We start from the raw sequence: 26,130 nt of genomic DNA on the forward strand, positions 1-26,130 counted from the left end.
CACATGCTTTGCTCGGATCTCAATATGCATGTTAATCTAATATTCTAATCTCTCATTTTCTCTGCTGGGTTACATAAGGGATTTGATCTCCCTCTGTCCCTTTGAATGTCAGCAATCAGCCTAGGGGGGAGCTGTGGTCTGTTTACTAGAGGGAAGAGGAGAAGGAGAGAGGGATAGGGCGAGCGAAGGGAGGAGGGGGAGGACAGGAGGGAAAGAGAGAGCGAGCGAGGGAGGGGAGGGCAGGCAAGAAAACTTTTCACTTCTGAGGAGCTCCAGAGGAAGCGTGTGTGTGTGTGCGGTGCAGGAGCGGCGGCCATGCAGGTAAAACCAACGGCTAATTGCTCTCAACTTAATTAAAACGCGAACCGCGATCGGTTAATTGTGCTGACGTGCGAGTGTGGGCTGCTCTGGATCTGACCCGGAGTCGGTTAAGCGACAGATCGCGTCCCACACTAATCCGATCCCTGATCAAAAAAAAGGCAACATTAAACCCCCTAAAGTTTTTTTTCCTCTGCCTCCCCGCTCCGTCTGCTCGTCCACTCCACCCCCCATCGTCGAGGCGGCGGCGGCGCACGTACTCCACTTTACATTTCTCCAGCGGCTCATGTTTTTTCGTCAATTACGACGCGAAGCCGTTAAAAACGCTAGTTTGATCGGGCATGTGTTGCACCGGGAGTGCTGAAGGTAGGGGGGGTTTTTGAACGCGTCAAACGGGGTCTGCTGGGCGGCGAGGGAGGAGGGGGCGCGAGTGTTTTCGAGCACATCTGTAAGCGGAGCCCACGTTCATTAATTAAATGGCTTTAGTCCGGCTAGGCCTCGATTTGTGCTACTAGAGCAGCAGACGGCGGGCGGTGCAACGCTAGATGCCCGATTGGCAGCTCACAATCAGTGGGGTAAGGACGGAACTCGAGGCCGAGGTTTGTGATCGCAAGCCAGGGATTGTGTTTTTGTTTCGGTTGCTCTGCCTCGGTGTGTTAACGCTGTAGTTCCCACCTTCGTGGGACGAGTTGATCGGGAGTGGGGACTAGTTAATTATCTCTGGCTGCTAACTGGCTAGCTAGCGAACTGACACGACTCATACCCCCCCCCCCCCCCCCTCCACCCCTGCTGTATTAATGTTGTGACCGCACGGCCTGTTCGTGTAGTTGGACGTCTAGTTAGAACCGACACCCGGTTGTGTTTTCCACAGTTTTTGGGAACTATTCGACCACCGTAAGTAGCTTTTTGTCAACCCCTCTGTACTGCGACGAAACAAGCTAGCATGCTAGCTAATTGATCCACCTCAAGTCGACACGGCTAATTAGATTACTCGTTAATTAGCCAGATATTAGCAAAGAACCGTCGATCGGATTCTTTTTTCTTGTTTCGATGAAGACGGTCCTGATCCAAACACGGAGGCTGGCGTGAGGGAGTCTCGGGCGAATGTGAAACGATCATATTACCCGCTAGCTTTGCTAATTGGCATGAGGAGGAAGTTGGTAGAAAAGCTGCGTCGGTTGCTTTGTGGAGGAATGTTGAACGTATATGTATAACGTGTTGTCTGATGCCCGTTTGAAAGTGTGTGATGGTAAAGTTCAAAGCACTGCCAATCCTTTTGTTTTCCTTAGATCTGACTCAGGGGTTCTGTGGACGCATAAAAGGCTATTTGACTTTGTAGTTTTCAACTCACTGCTGGCAAAGGGATCAGGGGTGGAGGATGGATGAAAACCATCGCCATATAGTCACTTATTCCTCCCTAAACCAAAATCTATCTTTAGTGCTAGAGTTGGCTTTTTGTTTCTTTATACTGAGGAGTGGGATCTGGTAAAAACGATAACATATATTGCAAAAATAATGATTCACTTCCCATCATTTCACCTCATAAATGTCATAGATTTGATAAGTTAAAGTGTGTCTTCATTTTGGAGACTGCTTTTAGTAGTTATTTTTGTTAGTTTGTCGTTATTATTTGTTTTCAGTAAATATGTGGATGTTTTTCTCATATGAAAAATATGCTGAAATACAACTGAGCTTCCCAAATATATAAAAAAAAGAAGTGTATAATAGACTACTTGTGTGAACACTTACCAGAAAAAATGTGGACTTAAAATAAGTTTGACTATGAAATTAAAAGTAAAAAAAAAAGTTGTGATGTTACAATCTATTTATGTTGTATAATGAAGGGTGTATTCCTTGTATGTATAATATGATTGATGGTACATTCCTTTGGGAAATATATTATCTAACTGTAAAACATTTTTAAGAAGTTCAACAAGTTTAGTACATTTCATTCCTATCATGCAAAACACAAAATGGGGAATTTGGGTCCTCATCTCTTTCATTGTATGTTTAATTTTGACGGATCTCATTATACCCGTTTAAATAGCAACATTTATATCAGAATGTTTATATTCATGATGTGTTCAGCAGACTATTGCAGAATAGGAGTGTGTGCATGTTTTTCTAACGGATGCTTTAACTTGTCAGGAGGAGTCTGCAGAGAAGGTGAACAGTGAAAACAATGGGGCAGAGCAGTGGTTATGCCCCTTGTGCCAAACAGGCCATCCTGACAGACCCTCTCTCTCTCTGCACCTTACTGAGCAGCACAGCGTCCTTCCAACTTGTGTTGACAAGCTGCTTGATATTGTAAGTATAACAACAAAGTAACATGAATTGGTTTTAAGCTTAACCCCTTTGAAAGCTGGGCAGCTAATAATTTATTTCAGAACGTTCAAAATGGAGAATAACTTTATTTATATCGTGTTTTGATGGATTATCTTCATTATATATTTTTTCCAAAAATGCATTATACAAATACATTTTTAAAGTTATAATCCTTCATTCTGGTTATTATTTTATAAGTACTAACATTGCCTACGGTTTGTTTGTCGCTTATGCTGTTATATTATTCTATAACTGGGGCTCAGGAATTCCTATGAAATGATAAACACAATTAAATTTGTCTTTGCTTCTTTTACTATCAATTTATTTTCTGATGAAAATAAAATTCAAAACTTGGAATATAAACTCAGTACAAAGTACCTATATTTAAATCCATATTAACATTGGGACTTGTTATTAAACTTGACTTAAACCTTTCTAAGAATTCTCCCAAAAAAGTATAATCATTTTATTTCACTCAGTTCTCCTAACTTTAATAATACTTTTTATCATTATGAATTTTTAAATACATAGCCTCTATTCCAAGCACTGATTCTAGAAGGAACCAAATTCTCTGTTCTGGAGCAGATTGGCCTTTTGTTTTTTGCTACTTTACATAACTTTTGGCAAGTCTGGTCTTTCAGAACCGGCTTTGCACATCATGTGACTAACTTTAAGGCTTTACAATAATTGTGAATAACTGACATTTACATTAATTTGTATCTGTTTATTTGATTTAAACATGAACATTACAGTGAGTACTCCTTGCTGACTCAAAAGAAAGGGTGATAATTTAATCTGTGGCTAAAGTGGCCTTGGAAATTATACTTTTAACAAATGTAGATAATGTGACAGTGATTCAGATGGATTGAAAACTTTTTCTGTTGTTTTAGTGGGTTTTGCTTGTTTGTTTTATAAAACGTGTTGCTGTGATTGTGGATGTATACATATAAAGTCTATCTATATGTGTGTGCGTGTGTGTATACACACTATTTGACAGGCAATTTTATAATTAGTTTATTTTAACGTGTATCTTTTTACTTCATAGGCTATAATAAAACGACTTCCTGGAGGAGGAGAGCATCAAGAAGCTCCACAGTCTTCAGGTGAGTGTGTGGAGATTGTATATTCATGGATTAGTTTTATAAACAAGAGCAAGGTCTGTTATGTTTACTTTCTCCTAAAAAGTGAATCTGTTCTTATCAACAGTGTATTAAAACAAACTCTGCAGGTGGTCTGCTCTGGCAGGTGTCAACAAGCAGACTGGTACTATCGGCTATATTTGGGAGCCCCTGCTTATATTCTTATTGGTCTTGGACCCACATTTCTAATCATAAAACGAATCTCTAAATTGTATTCGACCCAAGTGGAACTCTGTTTCCACCATGTCATTTTCAGTAAATAAGGCCATTTTTCACTCTACTCAGTAGTTTCAAATGGGGAAAATGTGAAACATCGTTTTGAAGCAGAATCAATACTAGACACCAATAAAAAAAAAAAGAATAAAGAACTTAATGTGGCAATTATTAGACATTATTAAACACGCATATTAAATCATGTTCGTAAAGATGTCTGTCAATACGTATACATTTGTGATTTTGGTCAACTGAGCAGTATTCACCAGTCTTCTCTAAAATGATGTGGGATTTACGACAACATGGCATATTTGCATATATTTCAGCCATGATGTTAAATCGGCGCGCCATATTCATCACACACATCTAAGCAGCACATGCATTTTGACAAATTGTGCAAAAATTGTGTTACCTGGGATATGCAGGCTTGTAAAAAACATTGTGCAGAAGCACCTCACTTATCGACACTTCTCACGGCACTGCTTAGCTGGTAGTTGAGATGCAGCAGCAGCCCCGTCTCTCACAGCTTTTGCAGAACCACATTTACGTCTAAACTGGGTTGGAAAAGAACTGTGAATGCCCAAGCTTTCAACGGTTGAGGTGTAAAAACAAAAGAGCAAGTAGTGATCTCCAGGTAAATGATGTCAGACACGTCTGCAGTGAAGATTGCAAACCTACTGGTCCATAACTCTACTGAGTGAGCAGTATCTATTTTATATTCCTTATATTTTTTTCCAAGTACAAGTTAAAAAATATCTAGGTATTGACACGTCTGAGTTCAATGAATAATATTGTAAAGTTGATCATGCGCCTAAATTTCTTGCTTGTATCCTCAGGTGCTGATTTGTTGCAAGATCGGCTGACGGAAGACCAAAGTCCAGACCTCCGCCAGTCTTGTGATATCCCGGACAACGGCCCGTTACTTGGAGACAAAAAGATGGAGGAAGACAGAAACATTGAACATGATGGAGGTGAAGCTGAACCAGAGCCAAAAGACGAAAGTCACCCTACAGCCGCCATGCAGCAAACTATAGAAGAAAATAAAGAAATGAACGACGCCACTGAAAAGTCAGTGAGTACCAATGATGTGCCAGCTGAAACAAATACGCAGTCATTTAAATGCCTCGCCTGCCAGGAAACCTTTCCCAGCAAAACAGCCTTGAGTGTTCATTACAACTCTGAATCACACATTCAGAGGATGGATCCAACAGTTGCTGCCCCATCTTTGCGATATGTTTCAAACAAACCCTACCAGTGTGCTATCTGTAGAGTATCTTACAACCATGCAATCACCCTAGAGAGCCATATGAAATCAGTCCTTCATCAGTCTCGCAGCAGGACTGCAGGAATTGTCGCAAGCGCAGCGAACAATGCTGCGGCCGCCAGTGACGGCACCAGTACATCAAACCCTCAAGTGAACACGACTGTAACTACAAGCAGCCAACTGGTGACGACCACCAACTGCGGTGCTCCAGGAACATTGATGGTGACGACTGCAAACGATGCATCCCAGATCCATACTCCGCAAGTGTCTCACTCCCTGCTCTCCTCCCCCGTGGCTTCTGCTCAGGCAGTCTCAGCGTTTCTTACCCTCCTTACATCTAGTCCTGGCACTATTTCCCATTCCCTTTTCCCCTCCCTATTTGCACATGGTGCTGTTTCTGGTGCTGCTGCAACCCAGCTTGTGCCTCAACCTCAAATGGTTATGCCCTTGATACTCAATGGGCTTCAAACCCAAACACAGCAGCTTCCAGAGACCCAGCAAGGACATCTTCTTACCCAATGTGTGCCATTTGTTGGCCTCACCGCAGCACAGCAAGCCCTCCTGTCCCAAAGACTTAACAGCATGCAAGGCCAGTGGCCAGCTGCAGGAGTCACTGCAAACATACAGCCGGGTCTACACAAGCAGCATCTGGGTGTCAATGGCAAACAAGAACAGAAGTCGGACACCAATGACACAGTGGACGAAAAGATTTCAAGTCAGTCCAAAGACTTGAAAAACACTACCACAGAAAACCTGGCACAAGTTGAAAATGAAGAAGGCAAAATAAGTTTGGAAAGTAATGAAGATGGATTGAACATTCTTAAAAAAAGCACAACAAATGGAACTAACTTGGCTAATCAGGAGGACTCTGAGGATGATGAGCACTCTCCTTCGGCTTCTATGCCTAGTCACTCAAGTCTCAGCCCTGTCCACCTAAACCTTGCACTTAGTCCTGATTCTACTCCCATAAAAACACTTTCCAGCACGAGCCCCTGTGCGTCTCTTGATACTCAGAAGAGTGCAAATGCCCTAAATAACCAAATTCGAATGCATTGTAATACAATGGGGTCTATTTTGGCCGACTTGCCTGCACTATCAGAGTTTCAGACAGAGGTTCTCTGGGCCTTTTTCGAGTCGAGGAGTGAAGCTGATGCTGCAAGCCCTCCACATGAAGATTGTGAGGCCCTTGGCAGGGAGGTGGGACTCTCGGAGGAAGAGGTTCGTAAATGGCTCAGCCTGGCTCGGTATGCCAGGCAAAAGTTCAGGGCCACGCAGCTAGAACAGCAACATAGCTTCACCAGAACCACACAAAGTTCTGACTATGACTTTGATGATGATGAAGAACGATCATTAATTATAGCGGATGTCGAGGATGACACTGAAGCAATGGATTTGACATGTTCCAGACAGAAGAGAAAACGCAGGGCTGGTCATCGTGATTGCTGTCTGACTTCTGATTCAGAAAATGAGTTGTACACATCACTTGTTGTGTCTGACGAAGAAAGCCAGAGTGGGTCGTTGAGGGAAGGTGCTGACAGCCCTGGTAAAAATGAAGCACAGCAGGAGGTCCCTGGTAGTAAGGCTTCAGCTGGGGGAAAGGTTCTAAGATCGTCAACCGTGTTCTTGTCTGATGCTGAAGATGAATATGAAGATGAAGAGGGAAATGATGGCCAGAGATCACAAAGGAAAAAAAGAAGGCAGACAATTGAACATGAGACTGAAGTAAAGAATGAGCACGATGACCCTGATGTAGACCTTGAATTGGAAGCTCAGGGGGACCCACCAAGTTCACAGTCAAGCTCTATGGACTACATTACTGGTGATAATATTCATTCTCTTCCTCTGTCTCTTACCCCATTTTCTACTCCCTTCCTTAGCCCATACATTGTTTCTCTTGGTCCCTCCATGATCGGCGACGGTAGCAAAATACCCATCTTTCCAAGTCCACCAACGATTACTCGCTTCCCAAACACTCTTCTCTCACAATCTCTCACAAACCAACCCTCCCAGTTCTTGTCCAACGGTGATGAGTGTGAATCTGCTCTGGACCTTAGCATTGGAAAAAATAAATCATCTTCTTCCCCTTTCCATGCTGACAAAATTGCAGCTCAAAAGGGTCAGTTGCTTGATGGTCTGGGCTTGAGACCTGCATCCAAAGGTCAAGTTGTTTTCCAGGTTAAACCTGACCCTGCTTCTGCCGTGCCCTCGGACAGTGGTATGATACTTGTCAACTGCAATAATATGGCGAGATCAAATATTTATATGAGGGTGACTGAGAAAATGAAGAATTCAATTTTAGAAAGGGACCATGCAAGGGAGAAAGGGGAAGAAAAAGAAACGGACAATGAACAGCAAAGAAAGTCCAAAGGAAAAAGGTATCAGGATATGCGACGTTCAAGGACCATAATTCAAGCTGAGCAACTTGATATTCTCTATGGCTGCTATTTCAAAGATGCCAATCCTGGGAAACATGAGTTTGAACAGATAGCTGAATGGGTTCACCTTCCCAAAAAGGTTGTTCAGATATGGTTCCAGAACATGAGGGCAAGGGAACGCAAAGGTGAGGTCCGTTTCATTAGTGATGGGACCCTGGCAGCTGTGGGAAAGCCGCTCATAAAATTCACGTGGCCTCTCTCCAAGCCCATTTTTTCAAACAAGCCTAACACAACAAATGGCCCTAGGTCAATCGCAACTTCTCCAATTGTCCGCACTCTCATAAAAAGTGAAAAAGATCCTGTGAAAAAGGTAGTAAAACCAGTTTTGTGTCGAAAAACGGCACCAGTACCAATTAAACCAAAAGAGTTGGCTTCCATAACATCAGTGTCTACTACAGGCAGTGGTGGCTCTGCAGTGCCAAAGATCAAAGCCGAATCCACCAGCAATGCCTCCGTGGTCGATGATTCCCCCAAAATCAACCCCACTCGCCTAACATCACCTAAAGATTCAGTCGTGGCTACACAAATAAGCCTAAAAAGAAAGCTTAAGGAGGAGGTTGAGGAAGAAAAGACTGATGATGACAAAGATTCTGAGAATGAAACAGGACCTGGTCAAATGTCATCGAATCGGATGGTACCAAAGTCACTATCGACGTCTAACAACAGGCCTCCTGCTGCTTCACCGGCGCCACAAAAGCAAAATGGTTTGAACTACTGGAGCTCTAAAGTACCAATTAAAATTAATACTTTGTCAAGAGAGCAACTGGCTCTACCTATAGACCAAAAACCACGTAGTATCCCACCTCGCACAATTCTGCCTCCTCCCACTCCTAGCATCGCCCCCGTCAGTCCAAACACCCCCAACTCCCTCAAAGTGCCGATCCCTCGAAATCCAGCGGTCGTTAAACAAAGTCCCACAGACAGCAGCTTCCACTCTGCCAGCCGAAGACCGCGCACACACCTATCCTGTCGACAACTGTCCATCCTTCAGTCCTGTTATGAAACCTGCGCTCACCCCAACGCCATGGAGTGCGAGGCCATCGGTGCCGAGCTCAATCTGCCTCTCAAAGTGGTGCAGATTTGGTTCCAAAACACCAGAGCAAAGGAAAAGCGCTGGAGGCTACAGCAAGAAAAAACGGTAGGCTAATATTATCATTTCACTTTTTGTTTTCTTGTGTTTTCTGTTTGCGAGAATTAGCTTTACCAGGAGAAAAAAATCGAATTATGAAGCAATTACCTTTGCAATGTCATAACATAATAATAATCAAAATAAAATCGAATGTAGCATTTTATAGACGTTATGACTTAAAAAAATCAAAAGCTGCCTACAAGGCACCTTTCAACCATGTTTTGAATTAAGTGTATTTATAACCTTGTTACAAAGTTGCAGTAAAGCATGAAGATGGAATTTGCCACGTATTATTTCATCTATCTTTATAATCCTAACTTGACATTTGTTTTGTTCCCCCCCCCTCCTCTCCAATCTCAACGGGACCTGAACTCCGCCAGTCTCCTGCGGCAGATGGCAAGGTCGACTTGAGCTCAGGAGGATACCTTGAATACAGTGCTCTCAAAGCCAATCGTCCCATTCTGCCTAAACCAATTCAGCTGACAATTACTGAATCTTCAGGCGCCCAGTCCATGCAAAAGGAGATCTTAACTGGCCGCTGTGACGCATGCAACGTCACCTTTGAATCCCGGGCTGCTGCAAGAGCCCATGTCTTCTTGAGAAATCATCTGGCAACCTTGAAACACACATACTTTGGTCAGCCAGCAACACTTGTCGGCAAGAATGCAAGCGGCAATGGTGGAACGGGGAGTGTTGTGCCAAGCACGCAGATCTCGTCGTCTACCATGGTAACCAGCACTGGTGCGGTATCAGAGGTGAAATTGGTCATTGATCTCCCACCGCCCACAGTCACCAGCAACAGCTAAAGGCTCGGATCAAGACTGGTCAGAGCATGACTCTTTTGGACCCAGTTGGGCTTCTCAGATTTCAATAAACAAGTGTGAGCACTATTCTTCAATAACCAAGCAGCTCCTTTACTTTTAGGAGTCTGTTTTTCCTCTCGCCCCCGAATCCCCTGTCTGATCTTCACTGACTTTATGACCTTAAAATCTATAGAGCTCTCCTATAGACGAATAACTTGGCAAAAATCTTTTCCATGCTGCTTTCATAAGTGATGAAGTTTCAATTCTCCTCGCACACTTAACGAAAACCTTTGGTCCTAACCCTGTGTGTTTGCATACCCTTGTTTTTGATAATCTCCCTACAATTTTAAGGTCACTCTTATCATGCTATGCTTGAACTTTCCTACCTTAGCAACAGATGCAACAGTGTTTCTCCTTCCAAGCCACCATTTCACATCAGACTTGTGGGCACATTTTGGATGGCACCAAGGTTTACCCAAAGTAATAACTTCACTTTGCTCATGTGGAATTGTTTTTCTTGAGATTTCACCGCCAGAGAAATGGTTGCTTCCGTTCCACACAGAAGGAGGAATTTACAGTTTGACTGTCACCTCTTGATTTGTTTCAGGAGTGTGTTCTGAAGAGTGTTGTATCAATGTAATTTGGGATATAAAAAGGTACTTTTGAAAGAATAGGGCTGTTGAATTTTCGCATTTATGTTGTCATAGTTTTAAGACAATCCAAACGGCAAAAAGAGTAAAATCTTGGCATTCTGCACTTTGATACATTTTACATTGAAATGTTTTAGCATTTGGATGCAAGTGTCTTTTTTTTTAATTAAAAGATGCATTCGTGCATGTTGAATGCCTTAATATGGATCATGAAAAGATTTTGTTTTTGCTAGTTTGTTAAAAAAAAATACAGTCAACATGTAGATATGATATTTAAGACTCTCCAAAAGCTTCTGCGTCTATTTTAGGGGATTTTTTTTTTTTTTACAAGTCAAATTCTTTCACAAAGCTTTCGCAATTATCTTGGCCATGGTTTTAATAGTAAACAAATTCAGGAACAAAAAGGATAATGATCCCATGGATTAAAACTCCCCCTTGTCAATGTGTATCCCAAGTTTGGATTCCTTTCTTCTAAACCAGTTGTACAAGACTAAAAACTAAAACTTTTATTTTCAATAATATTTTGGGAAAGATAGGCTTTGTCTAAGTATATTAATTCTAGATCAGTCTAATGCAATCAATTGATTTTGTTCATATTATTGACACCGATTTTGCAAACCGCTATGAAAGACACTTATAGAACTTTTGAAATTCCAGCAACTGAAATAAAGTAAGTTTAACACTTATTTAAAAGCAGGGCTCAAAATCGTCTCCTGCCTCATTAGTTCAATTTTGAAATGGTTTGGTTTAGTGTGTGCTGTGAAGAGAGATCTTTATTTAGATTGTTTATTTCAGCGATTGGGTTGTCAAGGCATCGATAAGGGATGACTTTTTTAAAGTTAATGGCAATGTTTTGACTGAGTGAAGTTGGTGCTGAGCTAAAGGATGAGTCAAGTACTAAACATGTTTTCCTTCAATTGTGTATAAAAGTATGAAATAGTTTTAACGAAAAGATAAATTTAAAAACAAATGTTTTGTAAATTAAGTATATAAAATAACTGATTTAAGATTCCAAAGTCATCCTCTCTTTGCCTTCTGTCATTTAAAACCAAAAAGCAATCCCAAGGTTGACGGAAAGTAGGGGGGGGGTTAATGAATGCAAACTACAAAGTTTATAGTATGAATTGAGTCTTATGACAGTCCACTATTTTTACACAAGTTACAAAGACGGCAAATGATTTGTCATGGAAATCACTGTTCAGTTTTTATAATAAAAAGAGGACTTGCTCTTAATTAGAAAAGTATCCACTAATTTCAGTCTGTGCTTTTGTGCAAGGTGAGGACTAGATGTTTAAACCTCAAGACTGGGATTGCACGCACTCGAACACAGACACTTTGTTGCACTGTCCGGAAGAGCTAAGTTTTTATGAGATGTGCTTTTAATCTCTAAACATTTCATTGTCACTTTGATTATCACTATTGTTATAACTGTTCTTCTACTTATACAATTTATCATTACTACTCGTCACTGTTTTTTGATTATTGATACATAATTGTTTTTATTGCCACGTCTGCTCAGTGATGGGTATGACATATTCCTATGAATATTGAACAATAATGGTGGCACTGTTTTTATCAATTGTTAGATTTTTGATTACGCTTATTTTGTTTCCTTCTCACTTGTACCTGCCTTTTGTGTTTGGTCTCCATTTCGCTTTCTTTGATATACAGAAAATTTAAATAAAATCAGTTGAACAACATCAATGCATCTTTTACCTGTCATCCAAGTTACAATGCAACCCTGTGTGCAGTAGCAACATTGAGCTTCAAAGTGAACCAGTTGTACTGGAATCACCCCCAGTATAATAATGTTTGCAAAATGAGAGACTGAAATTGTGGTGGAATTCCTGTCCTGCCCAGGTCTGATTATATTCTTCCTAAAGGAGGGAGGGTTAAGATAAGATCTGTTGTTAAACCCTTTGGCATGTTTATATTGAGGGCTGTGTTTCAACCAATCAGTATCCATACAATAATCGTAATCGAGTAGCTGCCAAAGTAGTTTCAAATATGTTTCATTTTCATTCGACTGGCGTGGGGGTGGAATCCGTTATATTAACCAATTCTAAATTGATACGCCCTATATCGTGTAATTTTACACTATCGAAGTCAAGTGTTCCTTTATAGTATAAAGGCGCCCTTCTGTAACTTTAGAAGCTTTAATGTTAGACGTGTTTTGATTGCCACAAATGTAATCCAATGAATGTACGAGTAGGGATTACACATCCGCGTTGCGCTGTTCTGTTGACCAATAGAAGTACCGCTAGTCATACCAGGGCGTGTCCAAAACGAATCCTCAGCCAATTGATGCGAGAGACGTACCGTTTCAGCGAGACGAAGCCCCGCCTCTACTCATTTCTGAACCGGAGGGACGCCGACGTGCTAGCATCGCGCACTGGGCTTATTTTATATACACACTCTCCATTAAGACAATGAACTAGAATCCTCACCGTACATTTCAGGAAACGTCTCAGGACAAAGCAGCCTTACCGCTGCTATCTTTGGTTAATAGTCGGAGCTACCGCTTAGGTTTTTATTCTCCGTTTTAACTTCCTTTTTAAAGCGGCTTGTTTCTGTTCGCCGCCCCGCTCGCTCTCCCCCCCTCGAGTGTGTGAGCAGGGGCCTGCTCCGGTTATTCGGCCACGAGGTTCGGCTGGACAGGGCGATGGCGGAGTTCGGGAACGGACTGACGGATGAATCTTTACTAGATTCCGACCCGGGACACCCGGAGTTGGAAGACCCGGGTGTCGGCGATGAAGACCCGGGGCTGGAGGAAGGAGAGGCCGCGATCGAAGACCCGGTAAGTGAAGGGCATTGTTTTTACTATAACGGTTGGCACAGTTTCCCCCACGATCGCAACTAATGCATCCAACTATTTATTAAAACCGATAGTGATGCTTTAATTGTAAACACAATAGCGGAAAATACCGGGTCGCATGTGCGATACTGCTCCACACGGGTCTACCGTCACCGCCATTGTGGTTCACGCAGTGCAGTAGAAATGGGTGGTGACATGCGTGCTTTCAGTGGCCATTTTGGCGCAAGAGCGGCGCTAGTTTCTCTGCGCCAGAGGAACTCTCGCTCGCTGAGGGTGGAAAGACTTTTGAGGGAGATGTAGGAGACGGAGGGTCGAGGGAGGACAGGCCGCTGCCTTTATCCAACACGTCGATGTGTTAGAGAACAAGACCTAGCTTACAGCTATTACGGTAACAAAAAAACGGATTGTCTGTCTGGTTTTCCTTGAACGGTATTTTAAACATGGGAGTGTGCTGCAAATGTATGTTAATATTCTCACAAATTTGTTTTAATTTCCTGGCTAAATGTGTTTGTTTCGGTTGGATGCTAATATGCTAGCTCTAGTGCTAACTGCCTTTGATGGCATATTGTCGACAAGGTCTGGTGAAAGTGAACATGTCGTCCCAATTTTTATTCTCATCACACCCAGTTGCTCCTGAACCCACTTGCCTGACATTTGCTGGTGTGTGTGCACTGCTGTGTTACCGGAGTTCATTCTCGTGAACCTGCTGTACTGGTCCAGGGCTGCAGGATGGAGGGCAGGGAGACGGTTTAATGCGACATCGATTGTTCTCTTGTCTCTCGCCGTTTGTTGCCAGGGAAGTGTTTAAAGCCAAAATTCCAAGACGGTCGTGTGTGATCTGACACGTGGTGGAAGAATTTTTGTCGCCACTGGTGTCTCTCGTTCAGTCCTGGATGGAGCTACTCCCACTGTGCTGCAGTGCACCAGTACACGGTCGTCTGCTCTCCTGAGAGGACACCACCACCCATCAGTGCAGGCACAATGGATGATGCTTTAAAATCTACCTAATGAATGGCTTCCTTATCTTAACCTCACCATTTCTGTGACCCATTTACAAACCAGTGAGTCCATGAATCGCAGTAGTCTGCTTCTAAAACCACTGATTAATGTATGTTTATGCTAATAAAGTTAAAGGTTACAATAAGACTGCACGTATAATACGCTTTACATGTTAAACATGATCAATATTACATTAAATATCAATTTTACACCTGATCTGGGCTATGCTGAAAGACATCTTTGAATGTGTGTTAATTTGAACGCAGTACCTCGTCTCGGGTCAAGCGCCTCTCATTTGCTGTGTGACTGTCATGGATGGATGGATCTACATCCTACCAACATCTTGTCATACGATATATGCTACACTGGGCCAAACGTGCTATTTTCGCAGAAAACTATTTTAAGAAGTGTCGACTCGGGAAAATGGGCATCATGTGCACGTAACAATTGGAAGGGTAATTGTAACAATATTTATCCTTTGGATAATTGGGCAAAACGATGCGAAGACTCTTTGGTAAAATATGATGTATGCTGATCTTTTCAACGGACATAATCATCTGGGATTCTTATATTAAATGTAACATGCCATTGATAACTATTTGTTGAAGGGAAAAATGTCATCACATCAGATGCCTACTGATGTTGATATTAACATTTTAAGTCATTCAAGTCAATATAATGTCAGATGTTAACCGTCCATTTCTTTTAATTGTGATTTGGTTATCTAAATAACACATCAACTAATACCTGTGTCTAGTCCTTATAACTTATTTGAATGTGTCTGTTGCTGAAGCAGTATAAACTTGATTTTAAGTCAGTTTTCCTCTGGTAGACAAGGGCCTATAAATACCAATCCAGAACAACATGTGAGTTATTGGAATGTTTTGTTTCAGGAACTGGAGGCGATCAAAGCCAGAGTGAGGGAGATGGAAGAGGAGGCAGAAAAACTGAAGGAACTACAAAACGAGGTGGAGAAACAGATGAATCTCAGTCCGCCACCAGGTGTGTGCATACCTCACAATTGTTTTTATTAATATAAAAATCACACCTATTCAAAACAGCTTAAACATCATCTTTTCGTAGTAGGTCCCGTCATCATGTCCATTGAGGAAAAGATGGAGGCAGATGGCAGATCTATTTATGTTGGAAATGTGAGTATTTATTTTCTACTAAATACCTAATCATATTTAGTGTCTTACCGCCATATCTATAAGAATGAGTATCAATAGTAGCATAATGGCACTGCTTCTGACATAAAAGCTTTTATAAAACGGTTTATTAAGAGAACTCAGACTGAGTCGGCACATACCTGCTCCTCATCTGAACACAACATGTAAATTAGCCCCAAATAAATATTCAAGGAACATGACACTGGTAAAGTCTGTTATAAACAAAATGCATTTAATGTCATAAATATGGCTGAGAACAAAGGATTAGATTTTTACCAAATCTTGCCTGCAGTAGAACAACATGATTCTTTTCTTCTTCAGGTGGACTATGGGGCCACAGCAGAGGAGCTGGAGGCTCACTTCCATGGCTGCGGTTCAGTAAACAGAGTCACCATATTGTGTGACAAGTACACTGGACACCCTAAAGGGTCTGCACATGCTTTTGATCATTTCTGATTCTCTCATTCAAGGTTCTTTTAATATCTCTTCAGGCCTAGTGATTTGAGTGATTTTTCTCTCCCCAGGTTTGCTTATATTGAATTTGCAGACAAAGAGTCTGTTAGGACAGCCATGGCTCTGGACGAGTCCCTTTTTAGAGGAAGACAGATAAAGGTAAGACAAAGTGCTGTGACGCATCTAGACGCTTGACTATGTTGTCAACAGGGAAACTGTTAATCAGTCAGATAAGTGCTCCTCTACTGAACCTCCTGTTTAATGTATGTGGCTGGTGTAAAAATATTCTAAAAGCATCAAATGGGTTTAACCCATAATTATCAATGACCACTGAATGGAGATTAGGTCAGTAACTGTATATTCCACATACCTTTCGCTAACACCGTCTTGTGTTCTGCAGGTCGGCGCCAAAAGAACAAACAGACCAGGCATTAGCACCACAGACCGCGGCTTCCCTCGGGCGAGGTTCAGGTCACGTGGGGGAGGAGGAGGAGGAGGAAACTTCCCATCCCGGGCACGCTACTACAGCGGCTACACTCCACAGAGGGGCAGAGGACGGGCCTTCAGGTGAGTGGGCACAGTGGCGGAGCGGTGCACCTGCATGTGGGGATCTCACAGCCATGAGTAGACGAGGAGCATTTATTCCAGTTATCAAGTCTGTGGTGTAACTCTTAACATTCATGTTTGAATGTGCAGTGGTCGCATACTTTGGACTTTTTAAAAATACATTTACTATAAAGCTTTCTTTGAGATTCATTCAAAGGTGGTGCTTTACAGCGCTCTAACCTGGTATTGTTGAGGTTTCATATGGGCAACTGGACTTTTGTATTATAATGGTAAGCCACTTGTGGCTCAGAAAACTAGTATGCAAAGCAAGTTAATCTCAAGATGGAGGAGTTGCATCTCAACTTAGTCATAAAAGAGAGTAGTTTAGGCTCATGACAAACGTACTTTAAAGACGATTGGTAGTACTGAATGTTATCTTATTGACATTTGTATGTCAAAATAAAAAAAAAGTCCGGGAGCTTTCTTGACTTGGAAGACTTGAAATCAAGAGTTTAAAACTGTCTGTTCATCGTTACATGCAGGATGTAAAGGAGTTACAGTTCCGTATGCGTTACGACCCCATTCCAGAGGTCAACCAGTCACAAGACTACTCTCCCCTTATTGTTCTCTGTTCACACGAGCCTGATGATCACAGTAGGCTACAACTCACTTCCCATAGAAAAAAAACATTAGGTACATGGTCATATGTAAGTAATTATTTATATAGTGCTTTTACAGACCAGGGTCACAAGGCGCTTAAACAATCAAAACACTATTCAATAAAATGTATACTTTAAAGGTCAAGATAACACTGAGACAAACACAGGAGTTCCAGAATATCAAGGAAAAGCCTGCACGAATAAAAATGTCTTAAGATGCTTCTTGAAGGAGACCGTAGAACATTGTCATGTTTAAATGTAAGGGATCATTCCCACCTCGTCGTGTAAAATAATTTTGTCACAAGAGTCTTCTTTGCACTCCAACAGTTTTCTGTTCTACCAGAACCTGTCCTGGGTCAATAGAAGAACTCGCTCTAGACAAAAGCAAATAGTATGCTGGAGCGGTCAGGTCAAAAGGAGTGTGCCACGGGGAAGGCTGTAGATAGAATTTCCAAGTGTTGAAGTTCAGTCTTGTTGCCCATATACTTCAGTCAATAACTGGTTTATATTGATGCTTTTCTAGAAATGAGCCACTGAAATTCAGTCACTACTATCCAGATTTAACAACGGTATGCCAGGCTTTCAAACTCGAATTTGGGGTCATTGCATGTCATATCTCACTCAGTCATTTCACTGAAGAGACCACGTTTCCTTTGACTCAATGTAGGATTTGTTTTCACTGGGAGGTGATTTTTGGAGCGTGATTGCCCTCTTATTGTATCTTGTCTACTGTTATCAATGTTAACAGTTGAGGTTGTAGGACCGCCATATCACAAACTCTTCTGAGTGAGGCTGAATATCTGGAGGAAAAGAAAGGTTGTTGATTGCCTTGGACATCTGGGGTGGATTTGTGGTTAAATCAAGGCCAAAATGAAGATTAATAATTACTTTTAGTGTGACGCACAACTCTTAAAACTCAAGAGTTTCACAACATTTAGTCATGCTGTTGTCATTTTTTTCTTTAATGTTTCTTCTTTTTTTCAAGCTGAATAAAATGGTCATTTTGAACATGTACAATTGTTCAGATAAACGTAAAATGTCTTTATAGTTGGTTTTCCTGCATCACAATTGGTTGTGTTCATTTTCAATGTTTCTTTGGACTCCAGCAATAGTTGACGTCTCCATCTATACAATACCAGTATGTAGTTATATGAATCGTGAAATAAATGTATTCATTAATTGTTTAGTTCCAGTACTGCAATAGAACATTAACACGTTCTGTAACTGTACATGCGTCTTAGAACTAAGAAACAAGAACATGTGCACCAGTGTTGGTTTCAATTTTGTTTTAAATGTTTAGTTGACGTGAAATAGTTTAACACTGGCCTCAGAAGTAATGTTATTTTTTTGAGTTAATCTTTGTGAGCGTCCACATTGTGTCGAATGTTGCTGATACTGGAGCTTGGTTTGCTTGTGTAAGAAAATGTCTCGGCCTGAAGGTCAGAATATCTTGACTGCTGGGCTTATCGCTGCCGCTCCCACACATACCAAGAATTCTGGGGCGCCGGACTTGGACGTCTGCAGCTATTCCTTAAAGGTCCGATGCCGGAGTTTTTTGTGTTTTTTAGTGGCAGGTTGGGTTCAGTGATGGCAGTTTCTCTTTTGGGGCGTCTTGTGAGCTTTGTTGTTTAACGGGCGTGTCCTTGAGTGTCCATGTCCGCTCAAACACTGGGGTCCATCAGTTCAGCCTGACTTCCACCTCGAGACCAGCACCCGGGTGTGTGTCATGGTGTGACCTGATTGTTTGACCACTGAGAAGTGTGACCTTTAAGGGGGCTCCTGCTCCACTTTGCTACCATCAAAGTTGTGTGCCAAGACCCCCAGGTGTATAGCTTGTGTGTGTGTGTGTGTGTACATGTGCTTGTGTGTCTGCCTGGGGGGTGTGTGAGTGTGTCGGCGGTTACCCTCAAGGTCTTTCCCAACAGTGACCCCCGAAGCAAATCTCGCAGTGAGAGATGGAGAGAGAGAAAGAGGGAGAGAGTGCCGTTGCTATCCCCTAACGGACACACGCGTATAAAAAACACGCTTGTGTCTAACGGGCACTTCCCCCCTAATGGCTACCTTTAGATCTTCAGCTTCATTTGTGGTACCAGAACACAATCAGTGGTTCACACGTTTTCAGTCACCTCTGTCCTCGACCATATATCTTCTCGGCCTATAGTCCGCACAGACCCCTCCTCTTTCTTTACAAGAACACACTAGAGTACCACCAGGAAATTGGTGTCCGTCTACGTCAGCCAGTCGGATAACTCACCCTCTTTTTCTCTCTCTTTTCCAGGGGCCGAGGGCGAGCAACAGCGTGGTTTTCCCCTTACTAAACCCCCCCAAATCCCAGTCCCTTTACTATCTATCCTTTTTGTTCCATTTATAACTAATTATAAAAAAAAACAACCCCCCCACCCAACAAAAAAAGAAGAGATCGCCAGAAGAGAGAAAAAAAGAAAAAAAAAAAAGACACAAAAAAAAAACTGAAATGTGTGTGAGCGTGCGTGTGCAGAGGTTGGTGCAGTCATTGCTGGTAAGGTATCTGTTGTTTGGGGGGTCGGGGTGGAGTCGAGACAAAGGTGGGGTTTTTTTCATATTTTGAGGGGCAGGAGAGATGATGGAATCTCAGGCTGCAGATGTGTCTCCTTTGGTCTGGTTGTGACGTCCTCCTTTCACACCATCACCGACACGACCACCCACTCACCCTCCACCACAACCACCAGCTACATTGACGGGGGCGGGCGGGGCAGGTGCCGCATGTCTTTTTTTTTTTTCCTGTCAAAAAGTTCCAACAGTTAAAATGTAGTTATTGGTACCATGACCTCTCACCCGCTCATCCTCCCTTTGTGACCCCTCCACCTCTCACAGTATTTTTATAAAACGTTTTTAGTTCAGACTATTGTTTTGTTTTTTTCTTCCCGGGGGCAGGTTTGACCGAACCGCCTGTTACTTTGTTTTCTTTTTTTACGACAGACATCAGTGTCTTTATTTTGTGCAGTCCCCCCTCCCTCTGTGCTCCTTGTCTCCCCTCCTCCCCTCTCACTCCTCCTCTCTCTGTATATTAGACCACTTCTTGTCGTTTCAGGTTCCAAGACCAGTGGAGGCTGACAACCCCTCCCCAGGTGGCGCAGGCCCCTCCCACTGTCTCCGCAGCATCTCTCTCGCTCTCTGCTCCCGCTATGCACACTCACCCCATTCTATCTGTGTGGGGGGGCGGGGGAGGGGGGCAGGCTGACCACCGGTCTGCCACAGGTGGCATTTACTACAACAGCAAGCGTTAATGATTTTTAGTCAAGCGTTCATTCTCTAACACACACACATCCTCTCACACACATACACACGAGCGGCACTTAACCTGCCGCCAACATGATTTCCACAGAGAGCAGCAGACGCTAACACATGAGAGTAGCAGACAAGAGAGAGGGAGGCAGGGCTAGAGTCGAGGGTGGGAACAGCGCCACACTCTGGTGACACGCAGGGCAGTCGCAGCTTTCCGAGAGAGCTAACAAGCAAAAACATTTAAGTTAACAGTCCGGCTGGAGCAGTTTCGGGCGGGGTGGGTTTGTGTGGATGCTTTTTTTCCTCAAAGGGTAGGAGGTATGGGTTTTGAAACTGATTTTGCCTTTTATTTTTTTTATTCCATGAGTCTGTAATGAGAAGAATAAAAATAAAGACATTGTGTTAAATGTGAGCGTCGATGTGCGTTTGTAAACAATTATGCCTACGGCTGCTGGGCCACCAGTTTACTGATCAAACTTCCTTCTAAGAATGGTTAATGTCAAAGTGCCTCTTCAGCTGTAATCAGTTTTAGAATGAAGCATATCTTTGTGGGGTCATGTTTAAAGTAACTACCAACAGCACCTTGTTTTCCTGATTAATTCCATCTTTGATTAGAAGTCAAGTTGAATTTCTGTTCGAGGTCTACCTGTTTAAACATGAATACTATTATTTCTCAGTTTAGTCCTGTGCATGGTTTTTAAAGGACAAATCTCATGATTTCAATATTCATAAAAGTTTTGAACTGCCTGTTTAAGTGTAGATTGTGATTAGTTTTGAGTAACTATACTTTTACCCCACTTAGTATTTTCCTGAACACGACACATCAAGGTGCATAACTTAAATAGTTAAGCTGAAAACTAGAGAAAATACATTTAAATAAACAGACCAAGACAACAGTGACGTGTATATATTTATTACAAATTCAATATTCCAAGTAAATGCAGGACCTTCTGCATCAGGTGTGATGAATGATGCCTCCAGTCTAATGGTGCTTCCGGAAGGCTGTGATTGAAGGAAAGAAAATGTACATTAATGGTCTGACTAAAGGATACTTTTGGTATTTGTGCTTGAATACTAATTGGATATTTTCTCGTGCACAAACATTACTCCTGCTTATTAACCTTGAGAGACGACACCAGGAACCAACGGCTTGTTGCATTTTTGGAACAATCACTGTGAGACTGCTTGACAATGTATTCCTGCTCCATATTGACCTCTAACATGGTAGCCAGTACAGTTGCTCTGCTACATCACCTGCACACCCTCCCTGAACCACAGCTAGTCTCATGAAAGGCTGCAGATTATTTACAGTTTAGTACAATTCATCTCTGAGGAACATGTCAATGCGTGTCAACCATCATTATGACCATCTGCTTTTCTAAGTGTGGCGAGTCATCCCACCCTGAAGGGTTTATGAAGTCATGTCATCATTGCTCTCCGTTAACTCAATGTAGTAGCAGTTGTGAGGCATAAAAGTGATTCCATTAAACCCGACAGTGGGACAATAAGATTTCAAAGACAATAGAACACCATAGCACAAAGATACCTTTTCTCTTTGTATTCTTCTTCATGTTCTTCTTTTTCTTAGGACGAGGGTTGCCATACTCCTAGTTGAGAAGGAAAAAAATGAAAAAATATAAAAGCAGAAATGTTACTCGGATGATGTACGTTTAGTTGCTTGAGCTTACTGTAAATTTAAAATAAAGGGAAAACGGAATGTTTAAACATTACTACTATGTACCATTGAAAATAATACAACAAAACAACTTAATTCAAAAATATAATTTTGGGCATTTATTTTACTGGATATTTCTTTCACTGGAAAAATCCTCAAATTATTTTTGCATGTTGCTAAAGTTGGGCTTAGATTTTCATCCTTTTAACATTTATTCACTCCAGAAGAAACAAATAATAAATTGTTTGGTCATTTTTTGTGGTAATCATGAGTCTTTCCTGCATCAGTGCACTTCACTGAGATACCAACAGCTTACCTGGCCAGCCTCGCCACCCGTCAGTGCTGTGATGTCACTGAAGTGAGTGATGTCTCTCAGCTGCCCAGACATGGACATCATCCCTCGCTTTCTGGAGTTATTGGTCTGCGGCATGTGGAGACGCACCATCATGGATTCCTCATAATTCTTTCTGTTGAAGGCACAAAGACCGAGTTATCGTTTTGAAGAGGAGTAGAACACACTTCGTCATTGCCCAAGACATATTTCCACTGGGTGTAACTGATCATTTAAAATCAACAGTTTCAGCCAAATTACAGTAGTTTTCCTTCAATCGAGTGCCAGAGGTGTTAAAAAAACCTTCAATCTTAGTCTCTTCATACAGTAACTATTTTTGTCCAAATGACTACCAACTTTGTTTTCCACCGAGTTGCACTTAATTAAGTTGATGAAGAGAACATCAAGTAAGACAAGATAAAAACCTCTGGATCTCTTCGCGACCCTCCCGCTCAGTCTGGAAGTCTCTCCTCTCCCTGATCTCCTCAGGAGCGTCGCTGTACTGGTGCCGCAGCTCCTGGATCACCGAGCTTCTGAGAGCTGCTTTTTTCCGACGCTCAGCAAGGGCCTTCATCTTGTCGGTTTCAGTCATGTCGCCATCTATTGGCGTGAAATGATTACATATTTTATAAACATGTTATGATCTGATGTAAAGAATGATATATATTTTTTAAATCACCATAATGCACTGCTGCAATCTTGGGTGGTACATATTTCTTGCCACTAGAGGCCGACACCTTGTTTTCTGAAGTCTTCTCAGGCTCCTCTTCAGAATCTTCAGAGTCACTCAGCTGAGAATAACAATCCATGCAATTCAAGTGATTTTAATTTATAAGACAGAATGTTACCATCAATCTCAGGAATACAGACAGTGTTTTGATTCTTACTTTGCTGACAAGATTCTCTGGGTTGGGGCGAAGCTGGAGTGGGTCGTTTTCAGCTACAATGACAAGCAATAGAACATCAATTGATTTGTTTTGAATTCCATGAACTTAGTGGCTACAGAAGTGGACCGTTAAGTAAGTAAGTAAGTAATTTTTATTTGTATAGCGCTTTTCCAGACCAGGGTCACAATGCGCTTAAACAATCAAAACCATACTCAATAAAGTATATACTTTAAAGGGCAAGATGAAACTGATGACACAAGCACACACACAAACGTTTAAACATACGTCATGATGACAATAATATTCTATTGCAATTATGAAAAGTAGGATTAAATTTGACTCTAAAGTTACTGAGTTCATGTTGTAACGAGTGATAATTAAACCTACATTTTGAAAACAAAGTTTCAGCTAAAACAGTCCAGTTTTCCCCTTATCTTGTACACAAAGCCACATCGTTAAATTGCAAAAAAAAAAAAAAGAAAAAAGGCCTTACCAACGCTTCCTGTAACAGCAGTTCTCACCAACTTATCGATCTGATACTTGAGTTTGTGGTCCAAAGGTCTCATCTTCTCCAGAACCTGACATTGCAGAGTGACACCCAGATGTGAGCCGCAAAGTCAAAGGACGAGGTGATAATTAAATCAGTGGAATTGTGTGAAAATGTCTCACAGTTCTGACGGTCACAACTCTATTGAGAGCTTCGCTCTCGCTGATTTTCCCTCCTTCAGTCTTGATGCTGATAAGATGAGTGAGATCTTGGAGGTAGAAGAGCAGCAGGTGATAACGGAGGTCCAAAAATGACATGCCCTGTTTTGGAAAATGTATGAAGAGTAACAAAAGAAAATAGTTACACAAAACATAACATACATGAATTATCATGCCATGTCCATCAAGTTGGACAGAATAAAGTATAATTTATAAATTAAAATCCATTCATTAATGAAAGCCTCACATAAAAATAATCTTTATCGTCATTATAAAGCATCTTAAATATAAAAAAATATCAATCTCATTTTTATAAATTGATATTTTCACTGACCTTAGACGTGTCAAAAGCTCCATCTTTAACTTTTGAGAGTAAATCTTGAACGTGTCCAGTGACTGACGCTACCTGAAAACAAAGTTAGAATAGATGCATTCATAGATAAAACATTTTGTGATTAACATGAATGTACTTATTAACGTATTTGGGTCAGAATCTAACATGGCAGGAAATTAACGTCGACAGATATACATTTAAAACACAATAAACATGAACTGTTACTTTTCAAGTAGAGTAGAATTGTTAGACAACATGAATAAACAACAGTTACCTGCTCTGTGAGAGTATTTAGGACCTGGACAGCCTTGGGTAAATCGCTCTCTATCAAGCCCTGAAAAATAAATTACATTAGACAAGTTATACTACAGTTTATTTTATGTAATACTTTGAGCACGTTGGCGCGCCAAAATCATTCGACTAAATGCAAAGTAAACAAACTCCTCTACCTAGTATAACATAAAATGAAACACGACTAAAAATAACTAAAGAAACGTATTAGTTCATAACCTGTGAAAATACTCACGTTGTCCACAGAAGCAGCCATTTTGAAATTGCGATTACTACGGATGCCGAAAAAGAACACGTCCAAGATCGCTCTTCTTCTTTTCTTTTGTTTTTGGCAAACAACGATATGGTGCAATACCGCCACCGACCGATGTGGTGTATTTGGGAGGTTCAATTAATACGTGTTTTGCTGTTTCCGGTTTTCACAATTTCCTGATCTGTGTTTCTTCATTTTAAAAGGCGACTTTTCAGACCTGTGTTTTATCTATCTTAATCTTGTTTCAATTCAATCATTTCTATCTAATCTAATCTAGAATGTGTTTAATGCAGTTAATGCAATGTGGCTGATCCCCGTCTATTCTCTTTATGTTTCCTATAAATTCATTTTATGTTTCATATATCATTCTCTCATTTCATTTGAAAATATTTGATGTTAGGTCTACAGTATTAACCTTTGTTTTTTTATTTGAATAATCATTTTCTTTGAGGTATTGGCACAACTAATGCACGTTGCTATTTTATTGTGGTAACTTCCCCACACTTTGTTATACAGTCTGTGAGTTACACAGCAGCATATTTGAACATTATACATTTTCCTTAGCGCATATAAGGAATAAAATGTAGCTGGTTATTGTTATCTTCATGTATTTGCACAAGCTTCTCATTTATTGTGAGTTCCCTCCCTCTTCTACCCTTTTTCAATAATTTAATATCAAATGTGACTCTGGCAAAGGTTGATTCTAACATCTTGACTTTCCATTTGTGTTGTTTGTTTCATTAACCCTAAAATGTGTTTTTCAAACAAAACTGGTAAACTTGTCAACATCTTGAATCACTTCTTTATTTATGTTTTTCCTCTCCAGTACTTTTTTAAAATCAATCAACCTAATCCATCATCTCCTTGTTTTTTATGAATGAACCCATATTTTACTTATGATCGGTCATCAACTTTGTATTGTTGTGTTTCTTATAATTTGCCAAGTGTAATTACCTGATAGGGTTTCTGATACTAGCATCATATTAATAGCTGATTGTGTGTTCTTATTTACTTTTCTTTTTTTTCCTTGAATGCATATTGTCCTCGTTTTTGACTTTCTAAATCCTGGGAATTTCTTTTCCATTTGCTATTAAGCTTCTGGCGTTCCATTGATGAATCTGCATTGAGTTCTATGTCCTGGAACCTTTTCTCTCAAGCCTTTTATTAATCAGGTTTTTTTTTCTGTTTTGTTTTTAACCTTTTCAGTACATTCATTCCTCACTTCTTCCATACGTTTGTCCGTACTCGTAGGCTTTTCATCGTCTCAGAAACACTCATTTTGTTGACCGTTAAGCCTGTTGAATTTCTATGGTCCTTTCCTGATTTCACAACAACCACATGCCCCCCGGTGCTCACACAGCTCGCCACAGTTACAACAATTACCTAAATTCACCATCACCTTTGTTTTCCATTGCATTGGAACTGGATGGGAGACGTCAGACTGCTTTCCGGAAGTTGATTATTATTTTAATT

The 26,130-nt window shown here is 41.2% G+C and overlaps 3 protein-coding genes across 6 annotated transcripts; 2 read left to right on the plus strand and 1 right to left on the minus strand.

The window, feature by feature from the left end:
• The first annotated feature begins 29 nt into the window (after positions 1 to 29).
• Positions 30 to 11,976, plus strand: zfhx2 (zinc finger homeobox 2). 2 transcript variants are annotated; one of them, XM_087789866.1, is made up of 5 exons: positions 30 to 321; positions 2,467 to 2,625; positions 3,689 to 3,746; positions 4,832 to 8,832; positions 9,204 to 11,976. In XM_087789866.1, exons 1-5 carry the CDS (start codon positions 316 to 318, stop codon positions 9,627 to 9,629), a joined length of 4,650 nt encoding a protein of 1,549 aa, XP_087645992.1. In that variant the 5' UTR covers positions 30 to 315; the 3' UTR covers positions 9,630 to 11,976. The 2 variants fall into 2 exon arrangements, with proteins under 2 accessions (XP_087645992.1, XP_087645991.1); XM_087789865.1 differs by lacking the exon at positions 30 to 321 and adding an exon at positions 849 to 917.
• A 671-nt stretch (positions 11,977 to 12,647) lies between these two features.
• Positions 12,648 to 20,588, plus strand: pabpn1 (poly(A) binding protein, nuclear 1). Of its 3 annotated transcripts, none has more exons than XM_087789870.1 (7): positions 12,648 to 13,073; positions 14,984 to 15,092; positions 15,174 to 15,241; positions 15,581 to 15,687; positions 15,784 to 15,871; positions 16,113 to 16,279; positions 19,988 to 20,588. In XM_087789870.1, the coding sequence occupies exons 1-7, from the start codon at positions 12,939 to 12,941 to the stop codon at positions 20,181 to 20,183; spliced, it is 870 nt and encodes a 289-aa protein (XP_087645996.1). In that variant the 5' UTR covers positions 12,648 to 12,938; the 3' UTR covers positions 20,184 to 20,588. The 3 variants fall into 3 exon arrangements, with proteins under 3 accessions (XP_087645996.1, XP_087645997.1, XP_087645998.1); XM_087789871.1 differs by having other exon boundaries at positions 15,177 to 15,241; XM_087789872.1 differs by lacking the exon at positions 19,988 to 20,588 and adding an exon at positions 19,196 to 19,794.
• A 490-nt stretch (positions 20,589 to 21,078) lies between these two features.
• ngdn (neuroguidin, EIF4E binding protein) lies at positions 21,079 to 24,682 on the minus strand. Its single transcript, XM_087788245.1, has 11 exons — positions 24,640 to 24,682; positions 24,388 to 24,447; positions 24,114 to 24,185; positions 23,744 to 23,881; positions 23,568 to 23,652; positions 23,075 to 23,127; positions 22,867 to 22,978; positions 22,613 to 22,787; positions 22,173 to 22,323; positions 21,728 to 21,788; positions 21,079 to 21,183 (listed from the first exon to the last, which is right to left on the minus strand). Exons 1-11 carry the CDS (start codon positions 24,658 to 24,660, stop codon positions 21,164 to 21,166), a joined length of 948 nt encoding a protein of 315 aa, XP_087644371.1. The 5' UTR covers positions 24,661 to 24,682; the 3' UTR covers positions 21,079 to 21,163.
• Positions 24,683 to 26,130: the final 1,448 nt, after the last annotated feature.

Source organism: Callionymus lyra, chromosome 4 (assembly GCF_982586985.1).
Source record: "Callionymus lyra chromosome 4, fCalLyr1.hap1.1, whole genome shotgun sequence".
Lineage (NCBI taxonomy): Eukaryota > Metazoa > Chordata > Actinopteri > Syngnathiformes > Callionymidae > Callionymus > Callionymus lyra.